This window comes from Podarcis liolepis (genome assembly GCF_965112155.1).
Source record: "Podarcis liolepis genome assembly, chromosome: 12".
Lineage (NCBI taxonomy): Eukaryota > Metazoa > Chordata > Lepidosauria > Squamata > Lacertidae > Podarcis > Podarcis liolepis.
Window position 1 is genome coordinate 2,821,196 of NC_139563.1, and position 15,027 is coordinate 2,836,222.

Consider the following 15,027-nt stretch of genomic DNA (forward strand, 5'->3'; position numbering starts at 1 on the left):
TGGGTTTGAGAACGACACTTTAACATCAAGACTTAGCAAATGAAACAAGGAGGACCAGTTTCGTTTTTTCGGCCTCGGCCAACGTCGAGAAAGTCGGCAAAATCTCAATTTCCCCCCCTTTCGAAGAAACAAAATTGGTAACAGAACCCTCTCCGAGCCGCAGGCTTCGTTTTCCGTCTCCAGCTCTGGCGACCGCAACGGTTCAGTCCACAACTGCTTCCCCAGCCTGCATCCCACTAAGTCCCAGCACCGGGCGCCCTGGCAGTGCCCAAAGCGGGCGTTTAAGGGGGGAACCGCTCCTGCCTGAGGCGAGGGGCACCGCCGGTCTCTGCCCGCATCTTCGCCCTGCCCCACTGGCTCCGGAGAGGCCTCTGTCCCGAAGGGCCGTCCAGCCAGGGATCTCCGCCTTCGTGGAGCCGCTGGTGCCCGACGAGATGTTGCTTGCGGGTGAAGCTCTTCTGGCAAAGCGGGCACTGGTACGGCCGCTCACCAGTGTGCAGCCGCCCGTGAGTGGCGAGGTGCTCCTTGCGGATGAAGGTCTTGCCGCACTCGCCGCAGGCGTACGGCCGCTCGCCTGTGTGGATCATCTGGTGGCGCAGGAAATTGGAGTGGTGGTTGAAGCTGCGCCCGCACTCACCGCAGATATAGGAACCCGCCTTCGCCGCCAGGCCTGCCGCGGCCGCCGCGTGGCTCCGCTGGTGCAGACGGAGATTTATCTTCAGGCGGAAGCTTTTGTTGCACTCGGAGCATGTGTGGGGCCGCTCGCCCGAGTGCCACAGCCGGTGCTTGCTGAGGCTCGCCTGGTGAGGGAAACAGCGCCCGCACTCGGGGCAGGGGTACGCCTCGCTCCCTGGGTGCAGGCTCGAGGCGGGGCTCCCTTCAGGGGAGGCTCGAGGATGCGTCCGCTGGTGAAGGGCGCGCTGCTCCTCGTACAGGAAGCTCTTCCCGCAGTCGGCGCAGACGTACGGGGCCTCGCCGGGGAGGGCCCCCTCAGGCACGATGATGGTGGTGAAGTCCGCAAAGTCGCTCCCGCACGCGGCCGGCTCCTCCAGGCTGCCGCCGGAAGTCTGCCCGTCCACGCACGCCAGGCCCTCCTCGGGGAAGTGGAAGACAGCCTGGTCCAAGGCCTCTGGCAATGCGCTGTACTGCGCTGGGTCCCCGGGCCTCACCTCTGGCCTGGCAGGCACCTGGGCAAAGAGGGTGGCATCTGTGGGGAGAGGGAAAGTAGGTCAGAGGCGGAACGAGTTTGGAAAAACAAATTTTCCAGCTGTTACTGGGATGGTGATGACGGGGTGTGGGGTGAATTCATTTACCCCAACTTTGCAGCAACAAAAGAATGTAAGAACCTATGGCCTGCCTAGTCCAGCGTTCTGTTCTCGCAGTAGCCAACCAGATGCAAGCAGGATTCGAACACAAGACCCGTCTCATCCTGCGGTTTCCAGCCACTTGGATTCAGACGCAATGCCACCTCTGACTGTGGAGGCACAGCAAAGTGATCCTGGCTAGTAGCCATCGATAGCATTCTATACAAGTTAATCAAAGTGGTTTCCCGCACTCCTTGGTCAATGTTTTTTGTCCAGGTCTTACATGGCTGCGGTCCATATTTTTAATTAGCATCTATTTGCTCCTGCCACCTCTAGCCAGCTATTGCACTAAGCCTGCACAGGACGTTGATCAGCCACAGGGATATTTTGCCAAGAGGGGCCAAGGTGGGTCTGGATTCTCCTCTTCAGAGGCACACTGGCCCCCATTGGGAACTCACCTGGGCTTTCATCCGGGGGCGCCCCGCTTTCTTCCGAATCCCACTCGCCCACTACCGAAGGAACAATTTCCCGCTGGACAAGAGAGACCGTGTCATTTCTGGGTGCAGGGAATTCTGCATGCGAAGAGGGGGAAAGGGCATTAATTGATTTCCCCATCCCCATACGTCGCGTTTTGTTTTGTTTTGTTTGTTTTTGAGACTACAATTCCCATCATCCCTGACCACTGGTCCTGCTAGTTAGGGATCATGGGAGTTGTAGGCCAAAAACCTCTGGAGGGCCGATTTGAGGAAGCCTGTATTAAACGAAAAACAAAAAGAGCCAACATTTTTTTTAAAAAAAGAATATAAACTACAATTCTGCTTAAAAATAAACATCCCACACACAAAAAAAGACGATAATTGAAAGCCAATGACCTGATGAAAAAGGAATGTTTTTGCCTGGAGCCTAAAGATCTGTAATGATGGCGCTAGGCGACACTTCCTGGGAGCTACCACTGAAAAGGCCCCGTTCTTGTTTTTTCCACCCTGCAGACCTCTCATTGAGCTATCACAGGAAGGAGGGTCTCAGATGACAATGAACTTTATCCCAGGATAAATCTTCCTTGAAGCATGGGAAGTCCTATTAAAATTTGGCAGACTATTCAGATTACAGTGGTGCCTCGCAAGACGAAATTAATTCGTTCTGCGAGTTTTTTTGTCTTGCGAATTTTTCATCTTGCGAAGCACGGTCAAGTCGCAACTGCACCTCTTCAAGCAGTTTTAAGAAAAAGGAAACAAACTTGCAAGACATTTTCGTCTTGCGAAGCAAGCCCATAGGGAAATTCGTCTTGTGAAGCAACTCAAAAAACGAAAAACTCTTTCGTCTTGCGAGTTTTTCGTCTTCCGAGGCATTCGTCTTGCGAGGTACCACTGTATTTGATATGTATAGGTATAATGTATATGTATGCAGGTTTTGGTGTCTTCGGGTGTCTTCCCGTGTAAGAGTTGGGGTGTCTAGGCGACGTTTCGACGAGGTCTCACTCGTCATCTTCAGGCTGGTGCTTTCGGCTTCTTGTTACTGGAACAGAGCTGCTTGTTACTGCTCTTGTTACTGCTCTGTTCCAGTAACAAGAAGCCGAAAGCACCAGCCTGAAGATGACGAGTGAGACCTCGTCGAAACGTCGCCTAGACACCCCAACTCTTACACGGGAAGACACCCGAAGACACCAAAACCTGCATTCCTGTACCCGTGAAAATCTACGAAAGCAAATGTATATGTATATGTATATGTATATGTATAATCTGGAATAGCCAAATGCAATTCTGGTTTTAAACACAGTATAAGGAGTCTCTATAGGAGTACATTGTATTTTAAAATGGGGTTTCAGAGTTTTTAGGGGTTTTTGAATGTCTTATGTAGATTTTTCAATTTCATTGTTCTGTATGGGACAATGACAATAAAGATATCGTATCGTAATGTGATTTGATTGCATTGTTAAAGTGAAAAATTTAATAAAAACAATTAAAAAAAAACAACCCAAAAACAAAATCCAGTAGGAATACAAACATTCCAAGGAAGACATTATATTTTATCCAGAGCATAAAGGTAAAGGGACCCCTGATCATTAGGTCCAGTCATGGCCGACTCGGGGGTTGTGACGCTCATCTCGCTTTACTGGCCGAGGGAGCCGGCGTACAGCTTCTGAGTCATGTGTCCAGCATGACTAAGCTGCTTCTGGCGAACCAGAGCAGCGCACGGAAACGTCGTTTACCTTCCTGCTGGAGTGGTACCTATTTATCTACTTGCACTTTGATGTGCTTTCGAACTGCTAGGTTGGCAGGAGCAAGGACCGAGCAACGGGAGCTCACCCCGTCGAGGGGATTCGAACCGCCAACCTTCCGATCGGCAAGTCCTAGGCTCTGTAGATTAACCCACAGCACCACCCGCGTCCCTTAGAGCATATTGGTTTCTAATTCTTATTACCTCCAAAAGAAATTCTGCCACAGCCAGGGAAATAACATTTGTCTTATCTTCAAGAAGATAGTTGAGATAGGGAGCTCCAGAACCTCCAGGTAAATTGACCAATAAGGGTTTAATCAATTGGTTCTATGATTTCTCCCCCTTCCCAGCTCACGGAGGGAAGGAATCCCAACTCTCTTAACCCACCTGGGCCGATGCTCCTAGGAGCCTCTTCGTCCTCAGCTACCTGCTCCTGCCCACCTTCGATCCGGGTCAGCAGGTCAGGCTTGGCAATGGCGTAATCTGAGAAGAAGAAGAAGAAGAGTTTGGATTTGATATCCCGCCTTTCACTCCCTTTAAGGAGTCTCAAAGTGGCTAACATTCTCCTTTCCCTTCCTCCCCCACAACAAACACTCTGTGAGGTGAGTGGGGCTGAGAGACTTCAGAGAAGCGTGACTAGCCCAAGGTCACCCAGCAGCTGCATGTGGAGGAGCGGAGACGCGAACCCGGTTCCCCAGATTACGAGTCTACCGCTCTTAACCACTACACCACACTGGCTCTTCCTCATACTGGAGGAAGGGAAGAAAGGCAAGACCAAAGAATTACCATATTTTTCACTCCATAAGACGCACCTGACTATAAGATGCACCTAGTTTTTGGAGGAGGAAAGGGGGAAAGCCCTGTTTTTTGGGCGATCAGCTCATAGTTGCGCGGCTTCTTTTGCAAAGGGGGAAAAAAATCCTGTTTTTATGGGGTTCAGCTCACAGTTCTGCAGCTTCTTTAGGAAAGGAAAGGGAGCCATTTCCAGACAGATAATCTAATCAGCCAGTCACATGCCTCTGGGGAAACAAACAGCCTCCGCCTGCAAAACATTCAACCATGGAGGCCTGGGCAAGGGAGCCAGCGACCAATCACACATTCGCTCCATAAGATGCACAGACATTTTCCCTTACTTTTTAGGTGGAAAAAAGTGCGTCTTATGGAGCGAAAAATACGGTACTTATCCCATGACGGTCCTCAGAGAGAACGGGGCACCCTAAGGTTTCTAAGGGTTATGGATTCCTTCTCAAATCAAGTTTCTAGCCCTTTTGTTTACCGACAAAAACCTGGCAGGATCCGGAGGATTTGCAGTGACCCAAGCAAGCGCTAGTGTTGGCTACCAGCCGTAATGGCTCCGCTCTGCTGCCGGTCTGTGGGAAACCCGCAAGCAGGATTCGAACACAAGAGCCCTCTCGCCTCCTGCGGTTCCCAGCAACTGATATTCAGGAGGATTTCTGCCTACAGCCGTGCAAGAAGAGCGTAGCCAGCATGGATGGGAGCCATCGACAGCCTGCGCCGCCTCCGCGAATTTGTCAAATCCCAACTTTGGAAAAATATATATTAACAAAGCTGTATTCGACGGATGAAAGCACATGATGTTTGACATGGCTGAGAATAGTGGACCCAGGGACAAAGAATTATGAAGCGTTTAAATCGAGATGTGGAATACAGTGGTGCCTTGCAAGACGAAATTAATTTGTTCCGCAAGTTTTTTCTTCTTGCGAGTTTTTCGTCTTGCGAAGCACGGTTTCCCATAGGAATGCATTGAAAATCAATCAATGCGTTCCTATGGAGACCGTCCGGGGACAGAGGGGACCTGTTTTAAAGCAAGGGAAGGGGCAGCGGGGAGAATCGCTTCTCCCCGTTGCCGCCCCTTGGTTCAAAAGGGGTCCGGGGTGCGGGGGCAAGCTTCGTTTTGCGAAGCAAGCCCATAGGGAAATTCGTCTTGCGAAGCAACTCAAAAACGAAAAAACCTTTCGTCTTGCGAGTTTTTCGTCTCGCGAGGCGTTCGTCTTGCAGGGCACCACTGTATATGGAAACAACGAGGAGAAGCAGGACTATGATGTGGAGATATGCTTCAGAGATCCAGACCATGGGGAGCTCTGAAAAATTAATAAATATAATTTGGACTATAATTTGGTCTTTTTTATTTTGGTTTTTTATTTTAATTGAAGTATTATGGTTGGATATATTCATTGGAATTTTTTAAATTGGAAAATGAATAAAAATTATTTTTAAAAAAGAGAACTTGTATAGCCCTCCCAAGTTGGTGGCCATCTCTGACTCCTGTGGCAGGGAGTTCCAAAGTTTAACAAGGTGCTGCGTGAAGAAGGAATTCTTCTTTTTTTTCTGCCCTGAATCTGACAACAACTGGCTTTGTTGTTTTAGGGTTCTCTTTACCCAGTGAGACCAGAGACTCGTAGTTCCCCTTCATGACGTTCTTGTAGAGTTCCTTCTGGTCTTCATCCAGGTTCCCCCATTCTTCCTCCGAGAAGCAGACAGAAACCTCGTCGAAGGTCACCGGCACCTGGGAGGGCATGTAAAACGAACGAATGAATAAATAAATAAATGGGGGCGTCTTCATTATACACCTTTAGGCGCCAGGCAAATACGTTCCTTTTTAACCAGGCCTTTGATTGATCTGATGGACATTCTTTTTTTTTTTAATAAAATTTTTATTGGGTTTTCACAATTTATATAAACACACACAATACACAATACAGACATACAAACACAAAACCAAACATGTATAATTTCAAATCCTTTTTTTCTTGAAACTTATTTCACCGACCTCCCCATACCTCCTCTTTCTGCATTCCAATTCCAAAATTTATTTCAGCAAATCCTCCCCCTTAATTTTATCTAATTGTTTCCTTTTCTTTTCTTCTACTTGATCTTTACAGCTGTAATCCACTAACTTTCTATAACCATAACATTTTAGCACACAATATTTCTTAAGATAAATTTTAAATTTCTTCCAATCTTCTTCCGCTGTCTCCTTCCCCTGGTCTCGGATTCTGCCGGTCATCTCAGCCAAAGCCATATAGTCCATCACCTTCATCTGCCATTCTTCCAGAGTGGGTAAATCTTGTGTCTTCCAATACTTTGCGATGAGTAGATCTGATGGACATTCTATGCCCTTTTAAAATGTGGGGTTTTTTTGTGAGGGGGGGGGACTATTGGGTTGTTGTTTTTATTTTTATTATGTATTTTGTGGTTTTATCTTGCTTTTATTCTGTGAACCCCAGGTATAGGGCAGTATATAAATTTAAGAAATAAAACAAATGCTAACCAGGTCAGCCTCCCTGAGGAGAGCTGTCCCCGTGGGTGAGTTGTGAGTGCTCAGCGAAGATAAGAGTCCGGGAATCCAGCCATATTTACAAAGGATTTATTGCCTCTTTGAAGCTATTTACAGAGCAGTTCAAAAGTACAACTCAATCATGGTCGGATAGTTGTCCCGACTGTTTTGCTTTCGTTTTTGGCCAGCAGAGCCACCTCCAAAGCCCAGCCCCCCTCCTTCCTCTCTGACGGGAGGTACTTGGCCCCGGACGTTCCTCCTCCCTCTCAGATTCACTCCCCTCTGACCCCCCCATCTTCTCCTCTCTCGTCCGAAGACGAACAGCTGCTTATTAGAGGAACTTTCTCCCCACCCCCCCTTCTCTGGCTCCAGTTCCCTGACAAGAGCATTTTCCAAACGGGGAGCCACTGCAGAAAAGGCCCTGTTCTTGTGTTGCCACCCTCTGGACCTCTCAGGGAGAGGGCCTCTGATGACAATCACAGGGTCCAGTTCGGTTCAAATGGAGCAGGTTCACTCGAACCACACTGGCTCTCTTGTGCTACCCCAATAAGGCAGTTTACTTGGGGAACTCCCCGCAGCAGGAAACACTGACGTCCAGCTCTGAGGGCCTCATGGCGGTTCCCTCGCTGTGAGAAGCAAGGTTACAGGGAACCAGGCATAGGGCCTTCTCAGTGGTGGCACCCGCCCTGTGGAATGCCCTCCCAGCAGATGTCAAAGAGAACAACAACTACCTGACTTTTAAAAGACATCTGAAGGCAGCCCTCTTTAGGGAAGTTTTTAATATTTGATGTTTTATTCTGCTTTTAATCTGTTGGGAGCTGCCCAGAATGGGTGGGGGTATAAATATTATTATTATTATTATTATTATTATTATTATTATTATTATTATCATCATCATCATCATCATCATCATCATCACCATCACCATCACCATCCCTGTAATAACCTGGCAATAACCACTGCAATCTTATTCCACCAGTGGACGCTCGGGTAGCGAACGTGATCTGTGCAGGATGCGCGTTCGCAACCCGCAGCTGCGCGTCTGAGCACGCGCGGGTTGCAATTTGGCGCGTCTGCGCATGCGCAACCGCCAAAACCCGGAAGTAACCCGTTCCGGTACTTCCAGGTTTCAGAGCGTCCGTAACCTGAAAAAACGCAACCTGAAACATCTGTAACCCGAGGTATGACTGTACAGTGGTACCTCGGGTTAAGTACTTAATTAGTTCCAGAGGTCCGTTCTTAACTGAAACTGTTCTTAACCTGAAGCACCACTTTAGCTAATGGGGCCTCCTGCTGCTGCTGTGCCGCCAGAGCACGATTTCTGTTCTCATCCTGAAGCAAAGTTCTTAACCTGAGGTACTATTTCTGGGTTAGCGGAGTCTGTAACCTGAAGTGTATGTAACCCGAGGTACCACTGTATTCGGATGGGAGCCGCCCAGGGTGGCTGGGGAGACCCAGCCAGATGGGCGGGGTACAAATAATGAATTATTATTATATCAGCAGAAGCCTCTGGCTATACATAGCTCTTCCCCTGGATGAAGCTCTACCTCTGTGCGAATCCCCCCTGCTTACCTTGGGGGTTTCCCCCCTGGACCCTGGGGGCAGGCGAAGGATCCAGAAGTTTCGGTTCTTGAGCAGGTTCTCCATGTTCTCCAGCCGCCTCTGGAGCTGCCCGTATTCCTGGATGAGGGTCCCCAGAGCGTCCAGGTGGTGGCTGAACTCCGCCATGGCTTTCTCCGTCCCGGAAAGCTTCTTCTCGGCCAGACCCGCCCTCCGCTCCAGCGCCAGCAGCCGCCCAGCGTGGACGTCCACCTTCCTCTCCACCGCTTGCATGGCGGCCACCACCGTCCAGAGGGAGATCTCAGCGGCCGGCCGGCCGGCGGCATCGCCGCAGCTCCGCTTGGGGAGGAAGCAAGGGTGCAGCGGGGTGGGCTGCAGGGGTCCTCTGCCCCACTCCAAGCCCTGCTGGCAAAGACAGGAAGGGAAGATACTCAGAGGCAGCAGCAGGATCATAGCTGTCAACCGTCCCTTATTTGGCGGGAAACTCCCTTATCCCAGCGCCGTTTCCCCCTGCTGTCCCAGATTTATGGTGTCCCTTAAATTTCCCGGGTTTCATGCTCGCCCGGCTCGGGAGGGAAGCAGCGGCTCGGGGTCCTCCGCCTCGAGAGAGTGAGAGAGAGAGCACGCGCACGGGCTGCCATGTCTCCATCTCTCCCTTTTCCCCCTCAGGGGCGTGTCGTGAGGAGATGGGTGGCGGCGGGTGGGCAGGCAGCCCCTCTCTTGCGAGACTTCCGCCGCGCTGCCAGGGGAAGCAGGAGGCGGCAGCGGTGGCTGAGGAGGCAGCCTGAGGGAGGAGGAAGAGGAGGGGATGGGGAGGGACGCAGAAGGGCGGTACTTCAGCGGCCACCGCGGCGCCACAACCGCCTCATGCTGGGCTCGCAGGTGGCGTGGGCGAGAGTCTCTCTCTCTCTCGGGCGGGGAAGGGCCGATGGAACTCCTCGCACCAGGACGACAGCAGCCCCGACGTCCTGCTTAGCATCCCCTCCGACCAGTGCAGCATCTTAATGTAGTGATTTCCCCCTCTCCATCCCTTTCATAACTATTTTTAGAAATCATTTGTCCATCCATTGTTCAAATTTGTTCAAATTTTTACTACAAGTTTTCTGTCAATCCTACCAATGTATAAATAAAAAAGTTCCTTCCAGTAGCACCTTAGAGACCAACTAAGTTAGTTCTTGGTATGAGCTTTCGTGTGCATGCACACTTCTTCAGATACACTGAAACAGAAGTTGCCAGATCCTTCTATATAGTGAGAAGGTGGGGAGGGGTATTACTCAGAAGGGTGGTGGGAATGGGAGATTGGCAGATAGCTGAGATGAGCCTGTTGACGACTCTTAACAACTTCAGTGTATCTGAAGAAGTGTGCATGCACACGAAAGCTCATACCAAGAACTAACTTAGTTGGTCTTTAAGGTGCTACTGGAAGGAACTTTTTTATTTTGACTATGGCAAACCAACACGGCTACCTATCTGTAACTACCAATGTATGTAACTCTTTACAATAGCTTTTCAACTAAATTATAAACTTTTCCCATTCTTTATGAAAGAGGTCCTCTTCCTGGTTTCTAATTCTGCCTGTAAGCTTTGCCATCTTGACGTCGTTCAACAATTTTGTCTGCCCCTCTTCTTTGGTCGGAGTTGTAGACCCTTAGGATCATCTAGTCCAACCCCCTGCAAAACGCAGTCAGTCGCAGCAAAAGCAGCCTGGCTCCATCAGTGCCGGATTTCTGCATAAGCTAAGCAAAATCCCTTATTTTGGCTGCTGATCCCTTATTTTCGAGGCTGCTGGTCCCTTATTTTCAAATCTGTAAGTTGACAGCTATGGGCAGAATCAAACGACAGTTACGTAATGGAGGAAGAAACTGAATAATATTATTATTTTAGAATACCTAACTGTGAAGATACGTAGAATGAAAGGTCAGAGAGAAAGAGGAGGATTGGTTGGAGAAGATATTGACTAATTTGAGTAGGTTTGAAAAATTTGGGGCAATTAAAATGTTAAAAGTTATGAAGACTGGAAGAAAATTTAAGGAATATTTAGCCAAATATTATAATACAACCTAAGCTGAAATACTTGCAAGTACCAAACTGGCCTAGGATTAAATGTTGAATTGCATAATACTATGGATTGAGAAACTATGAAAAGGAAGGAAAATAGTAATTTGAATAAGTTAATTTTATTAGAAAGTGGATATTGGAAAATTGCTACAATGAGACTGAATGAAACTCTGTTAGGGAGGATTCGAGGAAGTCGCTTAACAATGGAAATCAAATTGGATTTTTAATAGTAAGATGTTTTATATGTTTGTTTCTTATTCTTTTTTAATATGCTTTTTATTTTGTGTGTGTTTGTCATAAATTTGGAAAATAAAAAAATGGAAAAAAATGTTAAAAGTTAAATAAACCTTGCGGAAGGAGGAATGTTAAGGTATATAGAAGTGTACATATGGTTGATTTGAATATGTTATTATTGAATATTATTGAGTATGTATTATGTGTATTATTGAATATTGTATACCCAATGTATCACTCGCCTGGGGGGTTTCACTGTTTGTGTTTTGGTGGTTGGTAAAAAAATAATTTTTACACGCACACACACACACACACACACACAAAACGACAGTTACGAAAAGGGCACCACGGGTGTCAGAAGTGTTCTATATCTTCTTAACTTTCCCCTCTGTTTTAAATCTTTTTCTATTCCATTTTCTCTATCTCTTCCTTCCCTTTTCCCTCTCTCTTTTTCGCCTTTAAATTAATGCTTTATTTTGGACAAAAGAAAAGATGTTTGATAATAATCTTAGTATTTTTCTTTACAAACCCTAATAAAAAATATATTTTTTTTAAAAAAAGAAGAGTTCAGCCTTTTAAGAATTCGAATATCTAAAGGGCTGTCACGTGGAAGAAGGAGCAAACTGGTTTTCTTCTGCTTTGTGTGGGGGACCTAGACCAGTGGAGCCAAATCCAAATCTTTAAGGTCCCACAAGGAACTGTGGAACTCCCTGCCCATTGAAACCAGGCCGGTGCCTTTTTAGCAGCTGTTTGGTCTAGGCCGGCCTATCCAGACATGTGCAATGTTGACAGTGCCTATAATCTACTTTTTAGCTTTTTGCTGATTTTCATTATCATTCGTTTGAATGTTTCAAACAGGTGTTTTTTAAAACTGTTATTCACTGAAATGTCAACGTTTTATTGTTTCTTTGAGCATTTTTGAGGTTTAAATTACCAATCAAGTGGTATATAAATCTGTAAATAAAAAAACAGCTGTTAGTTTTTGTTGCCACACATATGAATGAGAGCCCATTTCTAATTGCAGGAGAGGAGGCCAAATTTGTTCCCTTTTGAAAAGTGCATTTTCTCTGGCAATATAACCCTACGGTCACAGCTGCTCAGGAGCCACATCCAAAGAGTTCAATGGGGCTTACTCCCAGGTAAGTATGTCTATAGCATAGCAGATTAAGTGACCTCTAAATTATATTGTTGGTTGTATATATAGCAAAACCCAATGTTTGTACTGTGTATTTTGGGTCCATGGACTGAAATAAAGCGTTCTCTCTGTGTGTGAAAGCCAGTGTGGTTCGGTGGTTGCAGTACTGTGCTATGACCTGCGAGACCAGGGTTCGAATCTCGCCTCAGCTATGACGCTGACCTTGGGCAAGCCTCTTGGGCAAGACTACCTTCCAGAATGGTTGTGAGGATAAACAACAATAATTATAATTATAATTATAATTATTATAATTATAATTATAATTTATTTATACATACATACCCCGCCCATCCAAACTGGGGAGGAGAATTATGCATGCCACGTTGGACGAATTGCCTTGGAAGACGTAAATGTAGAATTTGCACAATTTACAGAGCTTGAGTGTCTGCTCTTTCCGCACCAAGGAGAAGGATGGGGAGAAAATGAGCCCCCCCAGGAGCCCCCACTCGCAGCCCCTGCCCAGGAGCAGCCACCCAAGTCACCAACCACCCGGCGCTTTGTGCATGCCCCCCCAGACAGCGCAAAAACAACCCCCAGCTTCTGGGAGCCGCTACACCAGGCACCCCCAAACTCAGCCCTCCAGCTGTTTTGGGACTACAACTCCCATCATCCCTAGCTAACCGGACCAGCGGTCAGGGATGATGGGACTTGTAGTCCCAAATCAGCTGGAGGGCATAGCTGTCAACTTTTCCCTTTTCTTGCAGGGAATCCTATTTGGAATAAGGGAATGTTCAGGGAAGTTTTTAATATTTAGCGTTGTACTGTTTTTAACACTTGATTGGGAGCCGCCCAGAGTGGCTGGGGAAACTCAGCCAGATGGGCGGGGTATAAATAAATTTATTATTATTATTATTATTATTATTATTATTATTATTATTATTATTATTATTATTTCCCTTGAAAAAAGGGAAACGTTGACAGCTGTGCTGGAGGGCAGAGTTTGGGGATGCCTGCCTTACACCAAGGAAATGGAGAGAGGGGTGGTGGGGCAACGCAGGGATGCAGGGAAGACCTCCTCTCCCGGATCGTTCCCCCAAAACGCGTGCGCCTCGGGGGTCGTGCAGATCCGCGCGCCCCTGCCCCATGCAATCCAGGAATGGAGGGCGGGGCGCGGGATTTCCCCGCAAACCTTGAGCCCCGGAGCCTTTTTTCCCCTCTCCCCCCCCAAAAAAAATCCCGCGATCCGTTTATTTGCAAGGAAAATTAACCCCTTCCTCCCCGCCCTACCTGCGCAGAAGGATCCCATTCAGCGGCCATCGCAAGCGGGCAGGTGGGCTGGATCCGTCCGGAGAAGCCGCCGGAAAGAAGGAAGGAGGGAAGGGAGGAGGGAAGCCCCGGAATCAGAAGGCGGAGGAAGGCGGAGAGGGGTCCGCCGTCCGCTGGGGGCAGAAGGGAAGAGGAGGAGCCGCGCACCCGCAGCAAAGGCAGGCGGGATGAAGCCAGACGGCGCCCGGTCGCCTCCATCCATCCATCCTCCTGCGGGAGGCAGCGCAGACGCAGCGCAGATGCAGACCTGGGTCGGCGAGGGGGGGGGGGTTCAGCCAGCCCCAGTGGCTCCAGGAGGCGGAAGCACTCTGCACATGCTCGGGAGGGGTGCGCCCTGGCTTTCTACCCGGACACCACTGAGGTTCCCTTCGGGACTGCCGCAGCTCCGCAGGCAGGAGCCGAAGGCGTAGACCAGCTCCCCCGGGCACAGGACGGCTTTGGGGGCAGCTCTGCTCTGTGCAGTTCCATGCCCCATTCCCACAGACGCTGAAACACGGGTCAGGGGCAAGGAGATGTGAGTGAACCAGTGGAGGCGGTGAAGGTCCTGTGTGAGTGCCTGGAGGTGGTTGGAGGATGGATGGCGGCTAACAGATTGAGGTTGAATCCTGACAAGACAGCAGTACTGGTTTTGGGGGACAGGAGGCGGGCAGGTGTGGAGGACTCCCTGGTCCTGAATGGAGTAACTGTCCCTGAAAGACCAGGTGCGCAGCCTGGGAGTCATTCTGGACTCACAGCTGTCCATGGAGGCGCAGGTCCATTCTGTGTCCAGGGCGGCTGTCTGCCAGCTCCATCTGGTACGCAGGATGAGACCTTACCTGCCCATGGACTGTCTCACCAGAGTGGTGCATCCAACAAAATATTAAAATACAGTAATGCATCAAACATTAAAAGCTTCCCTAAACAGGGCTGCCTTCAGATGTCTTCTAAAAGTCTGGTAGTTGTTGTTCTCTTTGACATCTGGTGGGAGGGCGTTCCACAGGGCGGGAGCCACCACCAAGAAGGCCCTCTGCCACCTTCCGAGGGAGTCTGCTCAACAGCTCTTACCTTATCTTCCTAATGTCTGGTCACAATCTCCTTCCTTGTCACTTGAATCTGTTGCTTTGGGTCCTCTTTCTCTGGAGCAGCAGGAAGCAAGCTTACTCCATCTTTCATGGGACAGGCCTTCAGGTATTTGGCTACCATGTCACCTCTCGGACTTCCTTTCTCCAGGCTGGACATACCCAAACTTGCAGCTTTGCTCCATGTCCAGAGGCGGGAAGAAAACCCACAGGAATCCTGCAAATGCTTACCTGCATCTTCTGATCCCCTTCCCCGCCAGGTTAGGACCACCCCAAAGCTGAGCACACCCTATTCTTTGAGACAGATTCTGGTCAAGCCTGGTAAATGGTTCCAGGTGGGTCAGATCCTGCCTCATCAGTTCAGATTTGATGAGAACACGTGAAAATAGGGAAATGCCCCAGGATTGCAGGGGAAACTTATTAAATGGAGAGCAGCTGGCAGCAAAGTTTGCACTTTATCCCCATAAGAGGGGGGGGGGGACTATTTCAGCAAATGCTGCCCTTAAAAGACCTCGTGCCAGTCCAGTGGTGCCCAAAGTGGGTGGTACTGCTCCTTGGGGACTGGGATTATGTGGGGGGGGGGAACGCTAAGAGACAGGGACACACCAGAAGTGTAACTGACTAGCCGGCTTTGAAAAGCTGGTATCATTGGATCCAATTCATCGATTTTGTTGGCTTAATTAAACTACCGTATTTTTTGCACCATAACACTCACTTTTTTCCTCCTAGAAAGTAAGGGGAAATGTCTGTGCGTGTTATGGAGGGAATGCCTACGGGTGGCATGCCTACGGATTTTCCTCCTCTAAAAACTACGTGTGTGTTATAGAGCAAAAAATA

The 15,027-nt window shown here is 48.7% G+C and overlaps 1 protein-coding gene across 2 annotated transcripts; it reads right to left on the reverse strand.

Annotated features, from left to right (window-relative positions):
- On the reverse strand, positions 1 to 13,334 carry LOC310689340 (zinc finger protein 746-like). Of its 2 annotated transcripts, none has more exons than XM_083466943.1 (6): positions 13,094 to 13,334; positions 8,392 to 8,781; positions 5,922 to 6,048; positions 3,909 to 4,004; positions 1,763 to 1,876; positions 1 to 1,207 (listed from the first exon to the last, which is right to left on the reverse strand). In XM_083466943.1, the coding sequence occupies exons 1-6, from the start codon at positions 13,328 to 13,330 to the stop codon at positions 282 to 284; spliced, it is 1,890 nt and encodes a 629-aa protein (XP_083323069.1). In that variant the 5' UTR covers positions 13,331 to 13,334; the 3' UTR covers positions 1 to 281. The 2 variants fall into 2 exon arrangements, with proteins under 2 accessions (XP_083323069.1, XP_083323068.1); XM_083466942.1 differs by having other exon boundaries at positions 8,392 to 8,784.
- Positions 13,335 to 15,027: the final 1,693 nt, after the last annotated feature.

Excerpts from the sequence above, each read along its gene's own strand:
- LOC310689340 (XM_083466942.1), bottom strand. The coding sequence starts at position 13,330 with ATGGAGGCGACCGGGCGCCGTCTGGCTTCATCCCGCCTGCCTTTGCTG. Across the intron at positions 4,005-5,921 it reads CGAGTCTCTGGTCTCACTGG|ATTACGCCATTGCCAAGCCT; the intron begins GTAAAGAGAACC and ends TCTTCTTCTCAG. Across the intron at positions 1,208-1,762 it reads GCCCCCGGATGAAAGCCCAG|ATGCCACCCTCTTTGCCCAG; the intron begins GTGAGTTCCCAA and ends CTCTCCCCACAG.